The following is a 25,576-nucleotide window of genomic DNA, read 5'->3' as shown; positions in this document are numbered from 1 at the left end:
ATCAAGGTGAAAACTCAAAATGTTTCATTGAAGTCCTGCATGTGGAGAATCCTTGGAATTGAGCAAAAAGAAACTTACACTTGGTCGATGCTTTGGATTCTTTCTTAGCATGCCCTTGATAACTGCCTTCCTGTTTGTGTAAAATTAAATAAATTAACAATCATGTAGCAAGGACTTGATTACTTGACAAAATATATAGCACTAATCATGCTTAGTGTTACTGCCAAAATACAGATCACCAAGTCCCTTGGGAATTTAAACAAAACTTCACTATTTTTGCCTTATTAAGGGAGAAGAAATAAATTTTCATGGAACCAATTTAAAAATTCATACATTTATAAGAAATAATCTGATCAAGAAATCTGCACATTGTTGAAACCTAATACATAAAAGAATAATTAAAGCAAATGAGGAAACAAGGGTAGAAAAACACAGTATGAGCATGAAAAATCACAGAGAATACTTAGTCATCATAAGAACATACAATAAGAGTGGGCTCTAAAGTTAATATTGAGACTTATAATGATGGAGAGTAGCAAGAAGGCAAAGGGCCCATAGAAGAACGATTTATCTTGCTTATCAACCCTGTCATGTCCTAGAACAAGAAGTTTAACAAAAATTAATGGAAATAAATTTGTATAATTTACACAGATAGTGGAGTCATACAAATGGTAATTTATAGAAAACCTCTCAAAGGACAAGACATCACACTAGATGAGGACAACATTAACTACTTTGAAAGCATTATTTTAAAGAGTGAAGTGCAGAATTCATGGAAACTGTTATGAACCTAGCAAAGGTTGCTACATATTATTCTCAATTCAGATAACCAAAAGATAGAAAGTTCCATTATATTTGGCAATGGAAAAAATTCCATAATGAGAAAAAAGGAAGGGAATAAAAAAGAAAATTTTAAATTCCCTTTTAATAAAACATCAAATGAAATTCGTGCTATTTGTCAGAAAGAGAAACTGTGTAAACTCATTACTGAATACAAGAAGCAGATTCAACAAAAACATTTGTGAGAACTCTTACAAAAGCTTTAAAAACAGGGAGACGAGCAGTCATCTCATACATACAGCACCCTGTTCAACAAGAAGCAATTCAGCTAATATATATACATGTATGTAAGTCAAACACTCGAGAAAAGACATACCCAGAGACCAGATATCAGACTTGAAACCATAAGGAATATCTGCAAGCAGTTCAGGACACATGTAATTGGGAGTTCCAACCACCTGAGGCACGTACAAAACCACTATTATCTAGCACTGGAACTAAAAATAATTAGCACATTCTAATACAAGAATAAATAAAAAAATAGAACAATGATATCAAAAGGTAAATAAGTATTGTTCATTGTCAAATATAAGGGATTGAGAATACCGAGTTTTAGACTAGTGGTTGTTCTCATACTCATTGCATTGGAGGCTCATGGTGCAGGTTTCAACTCCCTCCTCCACACTTCCTTTGTCCAAAAGTGTTTATGAGAGCAAGGATTGACGAGTACAAAATTTAACCCAATAGATACATTTATATACGCTATTTCTTTGGATATTTATGATCGATACAACATGAGTGACAGTTAATTTACAGCACTCCAGTATTTAATCCTTGCACAAATTTTGGGCCCTTTTATGATTAATTATTAATACATCTCTCCTATCACCAAATGTAACACACTTCGACTAACTACCCAGAAGTCGCATACATGCATATATTTTTAGTTCCTAAGTAATGATGCCATACCAAAATATACTAAGGTAACAGCAAATGATTCTTTTTTTGCTTAGTTCTTTCCTTAAAAATGATTAAGTGATTATTTATGTTAATCTACTTGGTATTGTTATAAATTTTACTCGACAATTAGTTACACTTTGGTCTCGGTCAATAAAATTAAAATTAGCACCAAGTTTAACTGTAAGCTTGGCACACACTAGGCCTGTTCATTTTAACAAATCATATTATTTTTCCAGAAAATGTAACTATGCTAGATTGTGACAGCCAATCTGGAAGAGTGGAATATGTTATTAATTACCGAATGTGAGTAATATGCTACCATGCAAGAATTTTTGCAATAAAAGTAAAGGGAAATTGAGGCATCTGCCAACAGAACACAAAACTGCATTTCGAGCTTTGCAGCATAAGCTACTAAGCTTATTATACCAAACTGTAGGAAGATAAGGAAAAGAAATGCTAAAAGAATGACCCAAAACAATTATTTTCAATTTTAGATATGGTTGAAAAAAGACTAAAAGGAAAATGTATGTCAAAAAATCATTTCATTACAATGTACATACCGAGGAAGCCAAATCATCTGCCTTTAGAGTTTTAGCAAGCCCAAAATCCCCTAAACCAATACAGACAAGAAAGGAATTTAGGATAACAATAGCAGAATAGCCAATTAGGTAGGATATCTGACAAAACTTAATAGGAAACATAGATAAAGATAACCTGTAAGAAAGCAAGAAGAAAAGGGAAAAGACAAACTCACCAAGGCGAACATCCTGATCTTCTTCAAAACATTATTTGATAATTACGGAGTAACAAGAAAATGAGCAAATGGACCACAAGCATTATTGATTTCCCCAACATCAATGCCGCAAATGAGCAATCAATTCAAAGTCTATGTATATCAGCAAACACATCTATAACTAAAACTGAACCATTATTTGATAATTATGGAGTAACGACACATTTCCTTTCACTTTCAGTTCTCTTTCACAATCAAATTGTTGTAACTTTTGTGTTTGTCATCAACAAGCGAGACGTCTGGTACTTGTTGTTTACAGGGCTATATACATTAAGCACTAAATTTATAAACAAGTTGATGCGAAACTTGCAGCATCGGGTTCCCCTTTGAACATTAAGATTTATCTATTTTAACAATGTAATGTCAGTACTCCAAGAACAATTCACAGAAGATATGCAGTGATACACATGCTTCGTGATGCAGGGGAAGAAAATTTTCATTATTCAAATATAAGAAAAAGATATTGGTGAAAGTTAGATAGACGATGAGATACCAGGACGTAATTCTTGAAATATTTGCGGATTGATGGATCATAGAAGAAGGAATCATTAGAAGAGCTCAAACCAATGCCTTCTTGCCACGCCCAGTTGACATACTGCGTCTTTCCACCATATGGGTGCAAATTATTTACTAAGCTCAGAAGCAGCCTGACTCTATGCTGCCTTGCTTCTGCAATGACATAATCCAAGGCCTGGAAAGATCGATATTCATCAACATAAATAACATTAACTGAGAAACTGTACTCTACTATCATACTAACCGACATTCGAGAACACAACTGAGTTGATTATTCAACGATTTTTGACAGATTTCTAATAAATCGGCCTAGAAATAAAAGCAAATTGAAATCCGAATAGCTTATCCTGCTATTCTCTTTCATTTCCAAATTCTAGATTACAGTTTTAGAGAGCCCTATCATATTTATATTCAAGACAATCCTAGTTTAGATTAGCAACTGTGCAATAATCTCTTGTAAATTTGAAACCAAAATGGCGCTTGCATTGAACACACAGATCATATAGGATTGAGATTATACAACTGATAATTTGCGATGCAAATATCAAAATTTACAAAAAAGAAAAACCCAAATCTCGAACAAATACCTTGAAAACTCGCTCATCGAATTGCCCTGGGGAAATCTGGAGAGCATTATAGCCACCGTCATTAAAGGCCCAGGTTCTACAAACAGTGAAACCCATCCTTGCACCAGCTTGAAGCATTGCACTGACCTTAGGTCTAGTATTTTCCTCCACAGAATGGGACATTAACCAGTAAGAATTCCAGCCATTAACGAACAATGGTTTCCCATCTAAAAAGAAATGAGTCCCATTCCTTTCCACAAAACTTAATCTCCGTTCCCTAGGGAAACTACTAAGCTTCAAATCACCATAAGACATAAACAAAAGCCATACACGAAGCAAATCCAAGAATTGGGTATAACATCCCATTTCCAGCCATCGTCTTCCTATATAGTAAGAAATCTGAAAATCAATCAACATGCAAAAATCCCAGAAAAAAAATAAGAAAAACAAAGAAAGATTATTTGGGTACCCTTTTGGCTCTATTTCAACAAAGTTCTAAAATTTGAGGATACCCAAAGTGGAGATTACAGACTTACAGTACCTTAAACTCCAATGTGAACGCAGATCTTTCTTCATAAGTTACACACAAAAAAAACAGTATAAAGAAAACTCCTTTCAAGACATAACAAACAGGGGCAGATAGATTTGCAAGTTCACGCGTTTATATTCAGGATTTTGGGGGGTTTTAATACTAGAAAACGAGACCACATGAAGGAAGTGAAAAGGATGGGGTAAAGATTAAGAGAGCTTCAAAGAAAAATGTAAGATTGGGAATGGTGGAATGTTGGTATCAGCAATCTCATATATAAGCACTGCACCTAATTTTCCCCCCAGTTTCCTTGGATTTTATAATAGCTACTCCTGAAACAAATAAGTCTCTTTTATTCAGTAACACCCATGGATTAGATGGCCAATGTGATTACCTCCCCCTGTAAAAAAACAAAAATGAATATTTACTAGGGAAAAACACTACGAAAATGATAATAATAAAGAAAAACAATTCCAACCCTCATTTGCAAGGGGAACTTAGATTCTCTATGCGTTTGCAACTGCTAAAGTCTGGAACTTTTTCTCTGGTTGTTTGTTTTAAAATAGGTTAAAATAAGAGTGGGATTCCATTTGCTGTGTGATACATGGTCGGAAGAAGCGGCGTGAACTGATAATTATGGAGGGGAGAAGCGGGAAAGGATGAAAATAATATTGGTGAAATTATAATATGACTCCTAAAGATGACACGCAATTAAAAGTGTACTCTGTGTTTTTGTAATTTTTTTGGATTATGACTATTAAATATGACACACATTATTGTAAGTCAAAAATCGTTCAGATTTTAAAAAACATGACATTTTTTTATGACACACGTGTTTTATAAGTCATAAATTAGCGTGTATCATCGTTCGTGTGTCATTAAAGATATATTTTCTTATAGTGATCTTTAAGAAGACCTCGACTTTTTACTGGTCATTATTAAATTGGTACCATCAATCATTCTGAGTTTGAGATGCCTAGCTTTGCACCTTAAATAAGTTCAGACAACCAATCTATTCCCATGATCATATCAAATTCTCTGAATGAAAACTACATTCGGTTGGTTATGAAGATTTGACCTTGGATCTCTACTAGGCATCAACAATAAAGTTTATCTACAAGAACGTCTAACCCTAGGAAACTAGATATTCAGACTTCTATCTCTAGGTCTTCTACTGGGATGTGTCTTTCTTGGACCAAATCATAACAAACAAGGATCTATTAAAATGAGAAATAGAATGAAAAATATCATATATGTACTTGAGGTTACATCTGTTGCTTCACACTCCTAAGCTCTTATTGCATATTGTATTCAAGCTACTCTCGACTCATAACTAGATATTAATCTAGATATATCTCTATTGTATTATCCAGATCCAACACCATTACCTCTCGAAGACCCCGACCTTGTTGAACATATGGTGTTACATTATGGGTCGACATAGGAGATATTTTAAGCCTCTAGGCAATCCTGGATGAAGTGGTCTAATGAGCCACAACTGAAATATCCCCTCGACTCATGCTGACACATCTCAAGGTACCTTATCTCATAGTGCACGTAAATCAGGTGAGAAAAGGTTCTCACTAAACCACTAGTGCTCTTTTTAAAGGCTGATAATAAGGGCCTCCTATGGGACTCAAATATACTCCTATGATCGAAACTATATCTTGACCTCATAGGCTGGCCTTCTAGGAACCTCCACGATCACTAAGTGTCTTTGTCCCTCTTGACCGATGTCTATAAAGGCATCACTAGCTCTAAATCTTTCTAAGTTTGTCATGTATACCCATTCATTTGCCTAGGTCTCTTACTCTGGACCCTTTCAATTATTTTCATCTAGCAAGTCAACTCAGAAAAGACCCTATGAGGGTCAATTGCTAGATGAGTAAGGATATCAAGGTGTAGGCCCTCCTTGAACCTCTGATAGTGGTGGTTCTCTAACGCTACCAACTCTAGTGTATACCGGCTCAACTGAAGGAACTCTAGTTTGTATTCATACACTAACTGATCATCTTGAACTAGATGTAAAAACTATCCCCTTAAATTATCCGTGTGAGTCTCTATGATGTACTTCTGACAGAATTCAGATAATAAGTACTCCTATATTGGTCTCTCTTGCTCAAATACTATCTATATTGTTTCTCAAAAGTATATGACATTACCTGTCAATAGGGTGGTGACACACTCGAGCTTACCCTCAAGGGTAAGGGTAAGGTGCAGCTGACAAAGTTTGTGGATGGTCTCTCTAAGTCTGCTACGATGGGTCATCATTACTAGAACAAAAAAAATTTGTAGTCTTGTACCTATGAAGCTTCTTGACCGGAGACTCTTGTGGTGTTATGGTAGGTGGCCAGGTGGAGCAGCTGATGCCCGAAGGATATCACAAACGATAGACCTAAGTGCTAAGTAGGGGTGCTCAAAATCAGGTACTCGTATTTTTAGGTACCTGAAATACTGGGTACCCAAAATTTTCGTGTACAAAAAAGTCAGCCTGTGTCCCAACCCTTTACATCCGAGTACTAGTAAAAGTTGGGTACCTGAATTTTTGGGTCATGGGTACCCGATTGATAATTTTTTATTCTTTAAATTATATTATTTTAAAATATTATATAAAAATTCTAAAATTTAAAGGTATATAATATATATATAATTCACACATAAAGTTTAAAAATTCAAATTACATAATTAAAATAAAATTTATTAAAAAATAAAATAAAGAAATATAATTAAATTTCAAATGTTTTGAAGTTAAAATAAATATTTTAAAAAAATAATTTAAAACGTTAATGTGAAATAGTTTAAGAAAATAAGAATTTAGAATTCTATGGTGGCAAAATTTAAGAAATTAGAGATTTAGAATGCTAAAGTGAAATAATTTGAGAATTATGAATAAAATATTTAATATAAAATAAAATGAAAAATAAAAATTTTATAACAAAGGTGTACCGGGTCGGTGGCTACCCAGTTAAGCAATATATTTTGACCCGAGCTTGACCCAAAAACCAAAAAAATAATGTGTCGGGTACCCGACCCAAAAAATATGGTTTTTTTTATTATAAATACCTCGTGTTTTTAACTTGGTAGGTGAGTTGGCGGGTCAAGTCAATTGGGTCGGGTATTTTTTAACACCCCTAGTGCTAAAGTCATGTCCCTAAAGAAGGTTTTCTTGTCAACCCTTACAACTCCTAAAATATCACATCCCTCTAAATATAGGAAAAACTCATTGCCAATGTCTTCAGCTAAAGAGACGCGACTCTCATCTCTATCATCCTAACTAGGGGAAAATTATCGATTATTAATGTTTTTCTAAAATTCAAGGAAGAAAAGATAAGTCATTATCATCATTCCAGATAACAAGTACTCTTAACACTTTAGAGGGGTGTATATACACAAATGCTTACTAACTCTAACCTGTGGGTCCTAGCAACGACTGAACCTGACACTCTTATATCACTAAATGTAACACCCTAGTCCAATCCGATCCAAAGATCAAGGTATTAAAGAATCACACGAGATCGCTAAAGCATCTAACCCAAACTTTTCTTTTAAAAAAAACATTGTAATCATCATTAAAATGTCATCAATTGAAAATATAAATATTATAGTTTAAAAAATGGGGAGCTTCTGAATCTATCATAAAACAACATCATAATATTTTTAATAAAATATAGTTATAAATCAAATACACAAAAGTTCTATGAATAGTACATTCCCTCTGAAATAGACTTAAGATGTACTCTTGTGCTTCGATAAATATGAAATTCGCAAACTGATGATAAGCGCACCGAGAGATCTCCTAAGAACCTAGACATGAAAACAAATTTTGAACGTTGAGCTCATAAGCTTAGTGCCACACAAATAACTCTACTATACTGCGTACATTCACTACATGAGCATACTAGCAGGTAGAGGCATAAGCATACAAGAACACTAAACACACAAAGCTGAGGTAGACATCATGGTATGAGCGGGGGGTTTGATGTATCTTGGGACTCACACCCCTCTAGCCTATCTATGATACCCTTGAGTATATGGGGTACGATCCAGAACTGCATTGAGAACGTACACCAGGCTAGCTTACTCCTTGGAGTACTAGGGACATCTATGCCTAACCAAAAAATATAAGTGTCTTGGTACTATATGACATATATATATATATATATATATTTTTAATCAAATAATATGATCGTCATACTCATTAGAGTAACTCATGTGTCCTTGTTGTTTCATAAGTTTCACACAAGGGCTAGTTTTATGATATCTTAACTTATGAAATTCTTAGCTTTTGTTGTAATCATTAATTGTTCTCACTTGTAAGTTTATTAGAGAAGTATTGATAGTCCATGACCTTTTCTCGAGCCCTTAGCCTCAAGTTAGGCTTCTTGCCTAAACTGTGTGATGGTGTCGATATTAGGCCTTTTAATATCGATATCGACCTAACAGTACCAATACCCTCCCTTGGTATACCTTGGTATACCAAAAATACATTTGATGTTCTAAGAATACCTTACAGTATCGATACCCTTAGATGAAATTTTGATACTTATATTTAAGCGTATCGATACAGTCTCGGGTAACAATACCAAAATGAGGTTTGATGTTTGGAAAAATAATTTAGTATCGATACATTTACTTAAGGTATCAATACTTATGATTTAAATAGTATCGATACTCCCCAAGTATTGATACCAAAATTGGCTACTAAAATTTACAACTAAACATTGATATCAACACCTCATTCTTGGGTATTGATACCTGAAGAACAATATCGATACCCTATGGATATGGTATTGATACTAACTAACATAAAACCCCTTATTTTGGCTCTATGAAGAATAATATTGGTATTATTCTTCCAATACCAATACCCAAGCCTAGAAATATATGTTGTCTCATGAAAATAACACCATAACTTTACTCATTTTCATGTTGTATAATATCATAAACCATAATCTAACATGAATTAACTTACATGTTTAATGAACTCAAAAAAGCTATCAAACATATATAATGACTCGCAAGTTGTATAGAGGAGTTAAAAATGTGTTACCTTGATTCTGAGCTGCTAGAAACACTTGAGGTTCAACCAAGTACTAGATTTCCCTTGCCTTTGCTCTAGGAGCTCTATCCAACTTCTTTCAGTAATCACAAACAAGAAAAATGAGTTACCAACTCATTTTAGAACTTAAAGAAAGTGGAAAAATGATTCCTAAGCTCTAGGAAAAATTGGGTACACCATAGAGTTCCCAAACCCAAACCCCTCTAAAACCCCCACAATGACCAAACTTTGATGTTGATGGCTTCAATGAAAGCTTTAGGGGTCAGGATTATAACGCTTATCTCAAGAATCTCGGACTAGGAAATGTAGACAACCAAGTTTTCACCTTTGTTCTAGCCACAAGGGAGAATATATGAAGATTTTGAATAGAGAAGAAGACAAGTTTGGGTGAAGAAAAATAGAAGAAAATGAAAGCTTAGTTTTTCTTTCTCTCAATCGTGACCTCACTCCCAAAATGAGATTCAGCCTTTGTGAAATAAAAGGGGTATATAAGCTCCTCGGTCCCTCTAACTTAAGTCACAGTTCAAAAATATCATTTTCTCTTAATTTTGGCTCAACTCAAGTTAACCCAACTCAAAATTGGGCCAAGGCTTCCTAAAAGGTTAATGGGTTTATTTTAAACTCTTTTGGGTTAGCTTGAAACTATTAACTCGAGATTTAGGGTGTTATATTAAAGGTCACTTTAGCAATCATGGTCATAAAAATGAATGTTTATAGTGATTTTTATAGTTGAGGACACTAACAAAGTGTTCATTTTAAGATTACTTACACCCATTAGAAGTGGGATTATAAAAATTAAAAAAGTGAAAAAATCTGATAATGGAAGCATAATTTTTCATTTGAGTTGTATGCGTTGTATGCCAAGGCATCTTGTGAATCATTATCAATAATCATTAAATGATAAATGGAAGAAAATGGAGACAAATTTTTCCAAGAATAGTGAAATGATTAAGGTATTGTTGATCCAAGTTAATTGGAGATCATTGATTTCTTCATTACCCCGAAAGGAGTAATTCCCAAATAAAAAATGATGAGAAAAATTATTAATATTTACATAAATATTAATTAAGAAACCTAAAATTATTATGTTATTTGTTCTCAAAATGAATTATTAACATCAATAATTAAAGTTGAGACTGAATATCTTGTATATATGATTGAAATATGGGTTCATTTATCTGGCAAGTAGACAATTTTGATATGATGTTAGTAGATGCATCTGCAAGGTAAATCACATATATGTTATCAATTTACAACATGTAGTTTGTGAGATTATTTACTCGATTAAAAATGAAAAGTTTCAGATTATGCAATTAAGACTATTCATCTTGCTAAACTTAGTGAGTTTATATTTCAAGCTTGTAAAGATTATATTTTATATTAGTTGAAATATCTGCCACAAAGACTATTATTCATGAACAAATAGTTTACCAAAATTTTGATTGATTGCCTCATTTTAATAACTAAACTATGAGAACAAAACTTCTAATATTTATATGACAATTCACATATAGAACTTATATGCATCAAGCCATCAAGTTATACTTCTCCTTATGATTGACTTTTGGTCAGAAGCCATATATTTCTCATTGTAATTTTTTTGTATGTATTATATGATCATATTAATCCATCATAAATGCACAAAGTTGGTATTTAAAGTAGACCGGGAATAGATATATACACGTTTAGTATAGTCTCACTTTATTGAATGCTCTGAGATTCAATTATGGAATGAACTGCCTATTAGTTTCATTGAAGGGAAAGATGAATCAGTTTGATGAAAAATATACATGAATTACCATTTTATTTTGATCATCGTACATAGTGATGTCAACCAAAAGTTCATAAGATGATTCATTACAAGTTAACTGCTAGAAATATTTACTAACCTAATGAAAGTAATCAAGTCTCATATGCTAAGTGGAAATGCTCTAAATTTTAAATAAAATCCCAAAAGGATAACATGTTAGAGTAAATGAATGTAAACCATGCCCAAAGCATGATATTTGAATCGGTTCCAATGATTAAAATTCTCGTAAATGAAAACTAGTGTATGATGGTCATATAGTAGAGGTGTGTGCTCTTGAAAAGACCCAAAACATAACTAATAAAACAACTCTAGAAGAGTTTTAGGTACCTGAAAATGAAAATAATATAGATCTCAATAATTTATGTCATTACGAGAAAATAATAGAATGAAAATAGAAAAGTTGTCGACAATAATTTTACAAAAATATTTCTATAAAAGTAAAGAAATAAAATGAGGATCTTGAATTAAAATCTATCCAATAGTATAAATGTGGGAATAGTTGGCCAAAATGGAAAGAAGTTACTCAAGTGAAGTTAAATCAACTTCCAAAACATGGAAAAATAGTCCAAACACCTAAAGGTGTGAAGAATAAATGAGTAGTCATGAGATATAAAATACAATTTGAATCATGAAGAATTTTATTTTGTGGTGGATGCAATTATTTTATTACTCTGACGATTATAGAAAATTTATAATGTGTCTAATGATTTGTGGATCCATATATTGATACTTATCCGTGAAGGATTAAAATGTCAAAAGCATTTGAAAACTCTTTGAAATTTTTTACAAATATATTTTCTTAAATATTTAGATAGAATGGATCATTATTAGTGTATATATTATATCTGAATCAATGAAAATCTTTTTGCTTAGGTGTCTTTATAAAGACATCAAGATCAAATTATAATTTTTGTATGCATTGAATTGTAACTCCCAAAGAGATTTGAAATAGAATTCTTGAATAGTTTCAAGCTCATCTTGACTATTTAAAGAATGTATTTAAGATAAAACAATTAACTCAACTTATCCAGAAGATATGTGATTTGATTTCACATAATAAGATGTCAACTATCTTATATAAAGATAAATGCATATCCAAATTGAAAAGAGAATACATTTAAGGAAACATATTTCTCTAAAGTTTCCTCCATTCCGATCTTCAACAGAACTAGAATATAAATATTGGATGAATCCGTTCAAGTGTTAATTTGAAAAGATCTATTAATTGATGTATTGCTTACTTGAACATTTGAAGATCGTGTTCAAGATTGAATTGTAAAAGTCAAAGATCTTATGTGATATCGTCATGAATGGAGTAAATATGTGTTGTACTCCTTTTCCTTTAACCAAGATTTTGTCCCACTGAGTTTTCCTAGTCAGGTTTTTAATGAGGTAGTATATTATGCGTATTAAATATATGTGTACTCTTTTTTCCTTCATTAAGATTTTTCCCACAGGGTTTTATCTTATTAAGGTTTTAACGAGGCACATTATCTTCATAGACATTTAAAGGGGAGTATTATGAATATTTATTTATGTGTATGTCTATCTTTATCTATAAGATATGATTTTAATTAGATATCTAATATACATTAGTATTAGAGTTTTATATTACATCTATTACTCATGGCTATAAATTGAGAGGTTAGATAAAACATTATACGCATATCATATTGAGAAAATAATATAATTCTCTCTCCTTATTCTTATATCTCTTATTTTTCTTATTGTTTCGTTTGTTTCACAACATATCTTAAAATCACCCCACATTATTAAAAAATTCAAATATTAATTCAATCAGTATTATAAATTTATTTATTTTTCAAATTATATCAAATGTTCTTGTATAATACTTTGTCATTCTTACTTTTATAATGTTTTAATACAATTATTAAATATTATTACTTAAAATTTGAATATATGATCAAAGCTTTTTTCATATTAAACTAAGGAGGTTACAAAGTAGTATTTGTTCTAGGGGTGCTTAATGAGTTGAGCAGATAAAAACTCAACTCAGGATGACTCGACTCAAACTCAAGCTCGACTCGAGACCTTAACGAGTTGATTCAAGAAAAGTCCAACTCGGCTCGATAAGTTCGCGAGCAACTCGTTAATTTTTTTATATCATTTTTTCAGTAGTTATCTTAAAAAATTATTTCATTAAAAAATACTAATTTACTAATAGATAATAGAAAAATGATACATTGCTAATCTATTAATTTTCTAATAAACAATAAAAAATACTAAATTATTAATTAGTATTTTACTACACTAAAAAAATCAAATCATATTTATTATGTTAATGTATTTGTGTATTGTTACTTTGGAGCTTAGACTTTGAAATTGTTTCATACACTCTTTTGATAATATTTTTAGTTAAATTTATTAATTTATGTTTATATTAAGCTCTGTATAGTATTAGTTGGTTATACCTATAATTAAGAAAATAATATAAAAATTTCGGTGAGCTTAACGAGCAATGAGTCGAGCAACAAGTTTTTTTAACAAACATGAGTCGAGCAAAAATTGAACGACCTTAACGAGCAACGAGTAGAGTCGAACACTGTTCAACTCACGATCGACTTGCTTGATAAGAAGCCCTAATATGTTCTAAATACTCTCAACCATTTAACAATGAAAACTCAATTACACTGCTGTAGTTGTTGGTGCTCGAACTCGTGACCTCTAGGAACAACAATGATTCCTTTAACATGAGGTATAATATTTTGTCATTCTATACTTTTATAATTCAACCATTTCTTTAATATATGATCAAAGCTTTTTAAATAAGTCTTTTATCAATTCATTTATGACTATTTGATAATTTATTTTTTAAAAATAAAATTACTAATATAAAATATTTTTAATATATTTTTAAAAAAATGTATCATTTAACTTAATAATATCTTAGATCATAAAGTATGTTTAAATTAAAGTATAATATAAAAATTAAAAAAATATATTTTATAAGGATAAAATAATAACTCAATTCTAGTTACATTAACAGAAAACCATAGATAGTTATTTTTAAATTATGAATATTTAAATTATTTTTAATATTTAATTAGTTTAAAAATAAAAATATTTTAAAAAATTAAATTATTTTTAAAATTTATATATTTTATTATAAAAATAAATAATATTTACATGTATAAATTTGTATCTAAAAAATTAACACAGAAAACAAATACCTACTATATATATAACTGTCATATGTCAAGTATCGTAACTAACTGTGGGAGGAACTCATCATAAATTTTAATAGTCAGTGGCCAAATCCTAATTGACAAACCTCACTTTTCAATAATAATGCCAAGACTAGTACGAGGCTGGGCTCTCCGAACTGATTTCATATAGGTTAAACTATGTGAGTGGTGACTTTTGATTTTAATGTCTTATTTTAATCATCAATTTTTAAAAGGTAATAATTTAATCATGATATTATCGATTGTTGTATTTTGATTATTAAACGACTAAATTTTATAATTTTATAAATGTAACACGTTAATGAAAGTATTACTTTTAAATTTAACTTATAAATTTTAAAAGTTTATTTTTTTATCATCTTAAAAAAATAAAAAATAAAAATCATCTTTCTCTCAGAAAAGAAAAACTATATTCTATAACCCAAACATTAGCCTTAGACTTTATGTCATCACCTTCATGTTGTCTCTGATAAAAAAGAAAAACTTCAAAGAGATCGGAAACTATCTCGACAACCATAACTTCATCTTGCTTGCTTTGTTGAGACCAACACCTAAAGGAAGGGAGATCTACTTTATGGTGGATTTAGAGGCTAACAAAGCATGCCGCATGCATATCTTCATCTTGGGACGAAGAATGCGGCATTCTCACAAAACGCCGAGTCGTTTATTATTATTATTTTTTATATAAGTAAGGATGTAAAATTTTATGTTAAGAGAATGGATTTATATAATTTTAATGCGATAAATTTATAAAACTTTAAAAACATAAACAGTAGAAAATATAAAAATAGTTAAATTATATACACATTTAAAGTGTTGAAAGAGTGACAGATCCAATCCCCCGGGTCCATCATGTTTTTCAGCCAATATATGGTTGAAAAAAAAGATATAAATGAGCAAATATGAAACAGCTACGCATTTCATTAACAAAAATAATGAAGGATTAGTGAAGAAACAAAAACAACTCATAGTTCAACTCGTTAGTTCAGATACTGCAAACAATAACATATCACGAATAGAAGTTCATATTCACAAGCTAAAAGATGTACAGTATATATTTTAATTTTTCAAAGGAACACATTTTCACTGTCTAATCAATGAAGAAAAGAACGAGTAAAACTAATAATGATAATCATTTTATATTTTCTTGGTTAATGTACCCAACAGATTATCCTACAGAATCCTAGGAATCAAACTCTTTTAATTCGGATACAATTTTTTTTAAAAAAAAACTGATTTTATGTAATATTTAGATTTGTTTTATATTTTATGAGTTTTTTAGTTTTAAAATTGAAAAATTTAAAAAGAAATAGAAATTACTAGATAAATGGAAAAAAAACACTGTAAAAAATCTAGAATTAAATAAACGGATTACAAAAGTAGACCCTTTTACATTTTCTATTTTTAGGAATTTCTTTAAATTTATATGATTCTTTAAATTTTAAAAATAATTCAAGTATAACTAGTTTTTAAAAAATATATAAATTCATAATCATAAATATTGTTTTTTTTTTGTATTTTTGGATTCTTTTATATTTTTTTTATCATTTTATTTAAAATTTTAAACTTTTTATTGGAAGGTGGGGAAATGTCCAAGGGTCAACAGTATATGCCAAATAAAAATTGAGGGATTTAATCAATCAAAAAATAATAAAAGTAATTGAAGTAAAAAATTTATTGAAGTAGGTGAACTAAAGTATATATTAAACCTAAATAAAACTAAGGTTCCATGAACATGAGGTATATGAAATATACATACAAAAGCTAAATAAAACTAAGGTTCCATGAACATTAGGTATATGAACATGAGAACACAACCAAATACACATACAAAAGATAAAATAGGTTTCTTGAATTCGAGTGCGAGTGTTTAATATATAAATTCTGTTCAATTTTTTTTGAGATTTTTTTTCATGTAACTGATAAAAATTCCATTCGATATTTATGGTCCAAGTAAAAATGTTGGATCATGAAACCAAAATAGCTAACAAAACATTTTGCATACTGCTTATAACAACCCAAAAGGAAGGTGGGAAGAACCGAAAGCCTGAACTAGTGTTACCTAATTTGCGGTTCGTTTTGGTTCGGGGAATAAGCACTTGTAGGAATTAGTTGTTAGAAAAAATCACTTTAGTCCGAAAATGATATATAAAAATAATAATAAAACAAATATCGTTATAATTGTAGATACTTAATTTCGTCCACTTCCATTCGATTTACATTATTATGTTATATAATGTATTTACATTATAAATTATATTATATAATATAAGTATTTATATTTATTATTGTTTGATTACATATGGTAGGTCCATTACAAAGACCAAGACCCAATAATGGCCCAATAGTGATCCACTACACGTTGCCCAGCAAAACAACCCACTACACGCCAATGCCCAACACCCGGATCCAGTGGAGCAGCCAGAACCTGACCCACGAACCGGCCTGACCCGAACCAGTAAGCTAGGGTTTCCAGAACTCTAGCCCTTTCTCTCCCATCAGCATCGCATGTCCCAGCCGAAGACTCCACGCCTCACGCCTCACCGATTTCCCGGCGGTTCCCTCGACAACAACAAGCAACCAAGTTAAAACAAACCACAACAAACCCATGTAGCATTTCATTCAGATTTAAACTCCTAAAAATAGGATTTCTTTTGCTATAAATAAATGTAAATCGAGACATTCGAGACACACGATTTACACGAATAGAGCAAATACACAAAATTTTCGAGAGGAAAAAATCAAAAATCCGAAGTCTTGTAAACGATTCAAGAAGCAATACAAAGGTGAAAGTTTTTACCTTTCTTATTTTTCTACACTTGCATGCATCGTTCCTTGTTGTTTTTACTTGGAAACCCCAAAAATAGCATTTGGCCGATGACCGAAGGGGAGGGCATTCGAATGATCTTTGTCAGATCTAGCCCTCCCGAGGCTTGTTTTAGAAAAAAGAATTTAATTTTCGAACTGAGGGAATAAAAAGCTTTTAAAAATACAATTTTTTTTCGACCACCGCCGATGAACGGCGGCCGACCGGTTTCTGGAAAATCGCGGTGGGTGTTCTTTTGAAGAACACCCAAGAACAATACAAAGAAAACGATGGTGGGGGCATTTGATCTGTTTGGGCTGAATGGAAATAATGACTAAGTGTTTAAGGCTTTGGGATTTATCCCCAACCCGTTAGTCGACCCGTGACCCGGTCCGACCCGTACACGATCCACGTGTTTTTTATAAGAGGGAAAATTACAATTTTGGTCCCCCCATCTTTAAAGCTTTAATTTTGACCCCCTTTAATCCAATTCAGTCCCGAATTCCTCTTAACATTGACCTTAAATTTTATTTTCTTTTCAATTTAATCCTTTTATTTTTACTTTTTTTTATTATTTTTATCATTTTTTTATTTTATTTGTTCATTTTATTTTATTTTATTACTTATTATTTTTTAATACTTTGTTTATACTTTTTTATATATATATTTTTTTTACTTTTATTATTATTATTATTTTCTTATATATATATATATATATATATATTATTTTGTCTTCCTAGTGTACATATTATATATATATATATATATATATATATATATATATATATTTGCTTTCACATAATATTTCTATGTATATATATTAATTTTATTTTTTTTCTTTTTCTTTTATTTTCTTTTCTTTCTTTTATTCTTGTATTATTTTTCTTTTATTGATTTTTTTTGTTATGTTATATTTTTGTTCACTTTACCATTTTGTCTATTTTATTTTATTTTTCATTTCTACTTACTTTATTATTTTTCTTTTCTTTTTTTTTCATATTTACATTTTTTATCTTAATTTGACTCTGTACTTCACTATAAATCTAACATCGCTATCTTTTTAAGGGTACATTTTTCAATCAATCAAAGGGCAACTGAAAATTACAACTTTAAATTTAAATTTAAATTACAACTTTCTTAATTAAAGACAACTGAAAATTACGTAGTACCGAAAGGGCAATTCAAAGGTACTAACCATTCATTGACTGTAACCGACTCCCGAATTCGACACATCTTTGGTAAGACGCAGATCAGTAAGAAATAAGGTATATGATAACCCATTTGTTTTAAAATAAATGATCGGTGGCGGCTCCAATACATTTCATTCAAGTCGAAGCCCAATTCTGAGCCCACCCGAAAGACATTTCGACAATAATCAAAGAAACAAAGAGATAAATGCATAGAATGAGTTTACTTTAAGTTTATTATTCAAAATAACAATCTGAGACGATATCAATCATGAGAAAATCAAACAAAGAAGTTAAACTTCTTAAAATAAACCAAATTAAATGGAGACAAATACTCTTTTTTTTTTGATAAGTTGATTGGAACAGTTGAAGTCTGTCGCTACATAGTTTTTTTAAGACAGATTTTCGGCCACTCCTGTAGCGATCATGCTCGAGTTCGTTGGTCGTCTGTCTCCTTGAATACAACAACTAGATGATAAACTATAGTAGCACAACAGTAGATATCACAAACTATTCATGCCTATCATTGCCTTCGACTATCATAGAATTTTCAAGAGAGATTTAATCTAACCAATATTCAACTTTAAACAGATAATAATATCTTTAATTGAAATATTCAAAAGACAAACTCATTTTACCATTCAAACTTAAATAAATATTATTTTAATTTGAAATATACAAAAGTATATATTATAGTTAACTTCAAAGTTAAAAAAGATTGCAAATATCTTTTTAAATTGACATATTCATAGAGTAATTATCCTATTAATATAATATTCAAATTAAAATTATCTTTTAATTTGCAATAATTAAAAGAAATATGAATTTAATATAAATATTAAATCCATCAATTAAATTCACTAATTTTATTTGGAACAAAATTTTAGAATTTTAGAATGAGTATATTTATGTTAAAAGTCCAAAACAATGGGTTTCATCAATAAATAGTAAGAAAACAAATGCATGGACTGTACCCCAACCAAATGCAGAGTGCAGAAACAGGGGATTACTTCAAATCTTCAATGACCAAGAACCAACAATTTGAGCTCTGAGATGCTTTGGAATATACAGATACTGCGTCTAATTAACATAAACATGTTATCCATAAAGAAACAGATTAAGAAAACAACTACTACCAATATTATGTATTCTTTTTTTTTTTTTATCTACACTGCACTAATCCATCAATTCAAATCTAGAGGAAGACCCAACAAACTGCCCTACGACTTAAATATCTACAACCATCTACTAACCAATATAGCACTATGTTTTAAGTTCACCATGGACTGGTGGCTGTTCTTCGCAAGCATCGCTTCTTAGCTCCTTGTTGCATGTTCATCGTCTCCATGACCTGTGGTGTCACCAAATAGTTCTTGAGAATTGAACAAAATACTTCAAATCTAAATAACTAAGCACCCAACTTAGAGATTACAAAATAAAAGAAAAATATAAGTGGATTGGTACCGGATTTTTCTTCATTTCCATTAGTTCTGCCTGAAGTAACCAAAGTACAGTCAAGAAAGAAAGTGAGTATGTGTTTGCCATATCCAATAAGTAGTTATATTGTGAGCAAACTACAAAGATCGCACTGGAACAAAGAAAGGAAAGAACATACGTTTTGCTTCTCCAATTCTTCGTTATCCTCTTTTAGCTTCGCGACTTCTTCTTCTAGTTCCATTGTATAAGCCTAACAGACAAAACACAGTGAATGCCATAAGAAACATCAAAACACAAACCTGAGGGCACACTATAAATTTTACCAGTGATCGTAAGATAGAACAATTTTGATTCGTTATGTTGATAACAAAATCAACTAGTTCAAGGAATGTTAACCTTAACCAATGGTTTTATTTGATTCTTATAATATGATATACAGCTTCAAACTTCTCATGTTGTCGAAACAAATGCTCCATTACCTGGCAACAGGAATCCTTATAACTCCAGACCTCGAATTCTCACAATCTTCCATCGTTTCTCATGTCAGATTGCTATCAAATTACCACACTGCAGCATAATCTTTCATGAAGTTTGAGATGCAAGCATGTTATAGATGATAAAAGAACGAGGTCAATGGTTTGTAAAACTTGTTAATCCTTAATAAGAGTTCAAAATCTATGAGATATCAAGTAAATGTGATCGATCTAGGCTATTTCTAAACTTCAACGGATGCATATTCCGAATTGTCTACCTTTACTACAATGAACAAAAAACAGCTATGAAAAGAATGTGTAAATAAGAAGCATACTCACCTGCTTGCGAGCTCGAGATCTTGCAGCGGATTCTCTGTTCTTGATCATTCTCCTTGCCTCCTCTCAGCAACCTTTTCAACTGCACCGGATTTCCTACCCCTCAAACTTCCACTAAACACATAAGGAACCGGCGAGATACACGAATTATCGGCACTACTTGTCCCTATCCCATTCGATGCTAGCTGGTTAGCCGGTGATCCGGTAGGAACGCCGGCTGGCCCTCCTAAGCCAACCATCCCCAACCCTCCACCCTGTATAAGACCATTGCTTAGCTCCTGCTCTTCAATCCCAGTAGTTCCACCTCTATTTCCAGGACTCCCCAATTGAGATCCAAATCCTACAACAGTTTGTTTAGGAAAAATTGGTTGCGGGTGCCGATGCTTCTGGTGATTATGCTGAGTTTGCTGCTGAGCTAAGTGGTGGTGGTTTGAGTTAACTCCATTAACATTGAAAGGCAAATTGGAAGCCTGAAATCCAATTTGATTACCACCTTCAGAAACCCTATTCCCCATCAAATTTGGACCTCTACCAGCTTGTTGAAACCCATCAAAGAACCCTCCATTAACATCATTGACCTTCCCAGAAAATTGGGCGTCCTCTCTTACCACACCAGCCCTCGCCAAAAACTCTTCCAAAGTCATCTCCCCTAAAGTTTGCTGCCTTTGGGGCATATTATCATTAGTCCATGCAGCTCCAATCCCATCTTTCCCTATGGAATACTCCTTTGAAATATTTTTCCAAACTTCATCAACAGTCTTCTGGCTAAGTATCCTTCGCAAAGTCAGGACCCTTGCCTTTGTAACCCTCCATTTCCGTCTAGGCCACCACCGGCAGAAGCCAATGTTTGCGTTTCTTCAGCGCTCCAAATGTTCCTCAATAACTCATCCATATTCATCGACCCAAAATCTTTTCCTGTGACACCCATAGTGCTTTGAAGCTCATCGAAGGTCAGAGAATAGATTGATGACTGTCTACTTAACAGAGTATCCCACCGCCGTCGGCTGCTTGTGGCGGTTGGTTACTTCCGAAATTCTTGAAGTTCATGTTGCTCGCCATTAAAATATGGATAAGCAGTATTAAAAAGTTTTGCCTAAAGATTTATACATATACAGACTCCTCTACTGCACTTCAATTAAAGAAGAAATTAAAACTTCTTTTTTCAATATTAGGGAAAATCAGATGATCCAAACTAATATAAGACAATTAATAAAGGATAAATTATAATTTTCATCATTTAACTTTGACCTCATTTCTATTTGGCCATTAATGTTTAAAACTTATAAATGTAAACACAAAATTTTTAATTTTAGTTTATTAAAGGTGAGATAATTAAAAAAGCGTAAATTATAATTTTCAATTTGTATTCAGAAATTAAAATTTTTTATCTTATTTTTTTATCACATTAACATTATATAAAAATGAAAATTTGATATAACAATCACATGATTTGAATTGAACTATTTTTCACTGATATGGTAGCCAATGTTACATATAACATTTTTTCTTGTTTTCTTTTTTATTTTCTTTTTTTTCCTAAAGTTGAAAGTTTTTTCTTTATAATATTAATATCAAAATTATTATTCTATGATATATTCTCTAATCACTTAAGATATTGATGAACTTGTTTACCTTCTTTTACTCTATCAACTTAAAATTTTCTAAAATGATTTCAAAGCTAACAAAACTCTACACAAAACTCAAAATCACCCCAATTTACAATACAAATCATATTATTAGCATGAGATCAGATATATAGGTCACCTTTTCTTTCTCTATCTCTTCATCATTAGAATTTAGAAGAGGATACTTTATTGTCAGAAAATCAAATAAAATCTAAAACTAAGGTTTTATTTATTACAATATAAAGAAATTTTAGGTTCATTATATATATATATATATTTGAAAAATACTTATTCATAATGTCGCAATGATTAGAATAAGAAAATCAAATGTTTAATAGTTAAATTAAAATTATTAAACTTTTGTAGTTAAAATAGAAGTGAGAAATATTGAGTATTGAAATTTATAATTTACCGAAAATAAATAGTTATATTTATGTGAGCTTGTCTTAAATAATGTTTTTGGGATTGTCTCAGGAAGACGGTTAATAACGGCGTTACTGGATACATTATAATATATTTAACAAATTCGGTTTAGCGCTACCTGAAATATCGAGTAATAACAATGTTGTAAGTGGAAATCAGAGAAATATTAAAAAATTTGGCAATCGGCAAACTTAGCTTGTCGGTTTTGTCGATACAAATGAAAAATGTATCGATCCATAGCAATATATAGGTAAAAATATGATAAACCGGTGTCATTATGATGAAACCGGTAAACCGCTACCAGATATATTGAAAGTGTCGATAAATTAATATAAGTATTGACACTTTTGTAATTTAAAAGAGAAGAAGTTATAGCGCCTAAAAAGTGTCGATACTTTATACAAATGTATCGATCCATAGCAATATAACATGTAATAATGACAAAACAGGTCTCGAAATGATAAACCTGTAAAAAGCTACAGATATATTAAAATGTCGATACATTAATATAAGTATGACACTTTCGTAATTTAAAAGAGAAGAAGTAATAGCACCTAAAAGTGTCGATACTTATACAAATGTATCGATCCATAGCAATATAACAGGTAATAATATGATAAAATAGGTCTCGAAATGATAAAACCCGTAAAAGATGCTAGATATATTGAAAGTGTTGATAAATTAATATAAGTATCGACACTTTCGTAATTTAAAAGAGAAAAATATAACGCCTAAAAAGTGTCGATACTTTATGAAAACATATCGATCCATAACAATATAATAGGTAAAAATATGACAAAACCGGTATCGAAATGACAAAACCGATAAAGCGCTACCGGTTATGTTGAAAGTGTCGGTACTTTAATAAGTACGCGTAAACAAGTGTCGACACTTTAAAAGAAATAGGTAATATCCTATCGAAAGTATCGACATTTAACATAAAAAGTATCGACTTATGTAATTGTATCGATTAAATATAAATAACATATCCGGTATAAAGTATCGACACTTATGTAATTGTATCGATTAAATGTAAATAACATATCCGACCTCTTTCAATGCTGTTGCCTCATCGATATCAACCTTACTTACAGCTCTATTAGAACGCATAAATGGTGTCATAGCAGGTGTGCACAATGCATGATTATGTTTCTGATAAGACTTACTTATAACCCACTGATCGTTTGTATTTGTTGCTGTAACTACGATTCTAGCTTTGCATCCTGTTCTTGTGATTGACGTATGAGCACGTTGACGATCACGTATTGACTTTTGATTCTCGAACTTCTTTGGAACAACAAAATTCTTGTGTCTTCACATTCCCTTCCATGTCAAGCCGTGTTGTTCCCCGACGTACACTAAACCCATGTTCCCGTGCGAATTCCTTGTAAAAGTACCAAGCTTGATCACGTGAAGAGAAGAGCTTACCAATCAATATATCAGATTCATCAACATTATGTACTTTATGGCATTCCTCGGTTTGCTTAACATTGTCTGCATCAGTATCCATGTAAAAATTTTGTTGTGCAATTTCAGTAGTCCCAACAGGATTGATGGAGATGTATGTAGTAAAGGTTCATTCATGTTTCAGTGGTGCTTTCATAAGATGTGGTGTGGGGTATTGGTAGTGGTGGTAGTTGAAGGGTGGGTACAACATTAAATTTTGCAGGACATATCAGGTATGTACATAACTACAAAATTCAACAACTTTAAAGTAATAGGTAAAATTAACAATGTAGGTGGTAAATTAGACTATTTTTAATGACAATAATTATAATGTAATAGGTAAATTGACAATGTAACCAACATACATATACCGTTTAATTATAAAATAAGTTAACATAAAGTATCGACACTATTAGATTTTGTGTCGATGCATTTATAACAAGTATCGATCCCAAAATCAAAGAGACCGATAATTATAATGTAATAGGTAAATTTCCAATGTAACCGATAGAAATATACCGGGTTCATGAGAGAATAGGTCAACATAAAATATCGACACTTTTTTAATTTGTATCGATACATTTTTTCAAAATGAATGGCAAACGAGGTGTACGCATAAAGTGTCGATACATTTGTAAAAAGTATCGATCCGGTAAATTTACAATGTAACTAGTTAAATATACCGATTAATTAGCAATAGTCTACATTATGTATCGACACTCTTAAATATGTGTCGATATTTTTTTCCAAAATAAAGCACAAACGAATTGCACGCATAAAGTGTCGTACATTTAAAAATGTATCGTTCTCGAAAACATCGCAAACCGATATACATAATGTAATAGGTCATTTATAATGTAACCAGTTTAAATTTACCAGTTTTATAAGAAAATAGGTCAATATAAGCGCTACTTAATTTGTTATTGTATTTGATAATTTTCGGTTAAATATATTTATTATATAGCGGACCTATTACATTATATAAGCGCTACCTAATATGTTATTGTGCTTGATAATTTTCGATTAAATGATAAACATAACCGATCTAAATTTTAACCGATTACTTGTAATCATCATACCCTTTTCAGCCCGTTTTTAAGCGCCAGACGGCATAACTTTTCATGTTTTTGTGATTGGCAAAACGTGGCAATCAATCATACCCTTTTCAAGCCGTTTTTTAAGCGCCAGACGGCATAACTTTTCATGTTTTTGTGATTGGCAAAACGTGGCCGAATGAGGAAAGGTAGAGTGGTTGCTGGTGATGTGATCTAGACCGTCTACGTTGATATGCAAGGAACGGTAATGATTTGTTTGAGTTTTGATTGATTTGGATTTGTTGTGGTGTGTTGGTGTGGTTGGCTGGATATGCGTCATGGTGCCAAGAGTAGATAAACGCTGAAGAGAGGATTAGGGGGTATTTTTGTTTAGAGAATATGTTGGTCCCACATTTGTCCGCGCTTTCATACACGATTGAAAGCCAATTGATTTTTGGATAACTACGTCTACAGCTTCGGGACCCACAGTTTTTATGCGATTCCATTTTAGAAAGTTGGCCTCCAAAATTTTTATTATTTTTCTTGAATGACCAAATCACGACTTAAGGCAATGACTTATTCTAATAAAA

The 25,576-nt window shown here is 31.4% G+C and overlaps 1 protein-coding gene, 1 long non-coding RNA gene and 1 pseudogene across 2 annotated transcripts; all 3 read right to left on the bottom strand.

Moving 5' to 3' along the window:
• Nucleotides 1-1,051: 1,051 nt before the first annotated feature.
• Nucleotides 1,052-2,356, bottom strand: LOC120215592. Its single transcript, XR_005524971.1, has 3 exons — nt 2,301-2,356; nt 1,157-1,238; nt 1,052-1,085 (listed from the first exon to the last, which is right to left on the bottom strand). It is a non-coding gene; the product is annotated as an uncharacterized LOC120215592 (long non-coding RNA).
• A 477-nt stretch (nt 2,357-2,833) lies between these two features.
• On the bottom strand, nt 2,834-5,924 carry LOC120215545 (mannan endo-1,4-beta-mannosidase 2-like). Its single transcript, XM_039213202.1, has 4 exons — nt 5,817-5,924; nt 4,539-4,544; nt 3,637-4,014; nt 2,834-3,224 (listed from the first exon to the last, which is right to left on the bottom strand). Exons 1-4 carry the CDS (start codon nt 5,922-5,924, stop codon nt 2,973-2,975), a joined length of 744 nt encoding a protein of 247 aa, XP_039069133.1. The 3' UTR covers nt 2,834-2,972.
• Nucleotides 5,925-19,359: 13,435 nt separating this feature from the next.
• On the bottom strand, nt 19,360-21,532 carry LOC120215578 (annotated as a pseudogene).
• Between the last annotated feature and the right edge of the window lie 4,044 nt (nt 21,533-25,576).

This window comes from Hibiscus syriacus, unplaced genomic scaffold, assembly GCF_006381635.1.
Source record: "Hibiscus syriacus cultivar Baekdansim isolate YM2019G1 unplaced genomic scaffold, ASM638163v2 tig00110123_pilon, whole genome shotgun sequence".
Classification (NCBI taxonomy): domain Eukaryota; kingdom Viridiplantae; phylum Streptophyta; class Magnoliopsida; order Malvales; family Malvaceae; genus Hibiscus; species Hibiscus syriacus.
Note: the sequence above shows the minus strand (reverse complement) of the source record. Positions and strands in the feature narration are given on the sequence as shown.

Excerpts from the sequence above, each read along its gene's own strand:
- LOC120215545 (XM_039213202.1), bottom strand. The coding sequence starts at position 5,924 with ATGACAAACTTAGAAAGATTTAGAGCTAGTGATGCCTTTATAGACATC. Across the intron at positions 3,225-3,636 it reads TCGATGAGCGAGTTTTCAAG|GCCTTGGATTATGTCATTGC; the intron begins GTATTTGTTCGA and ends CGATCTTTCCAG.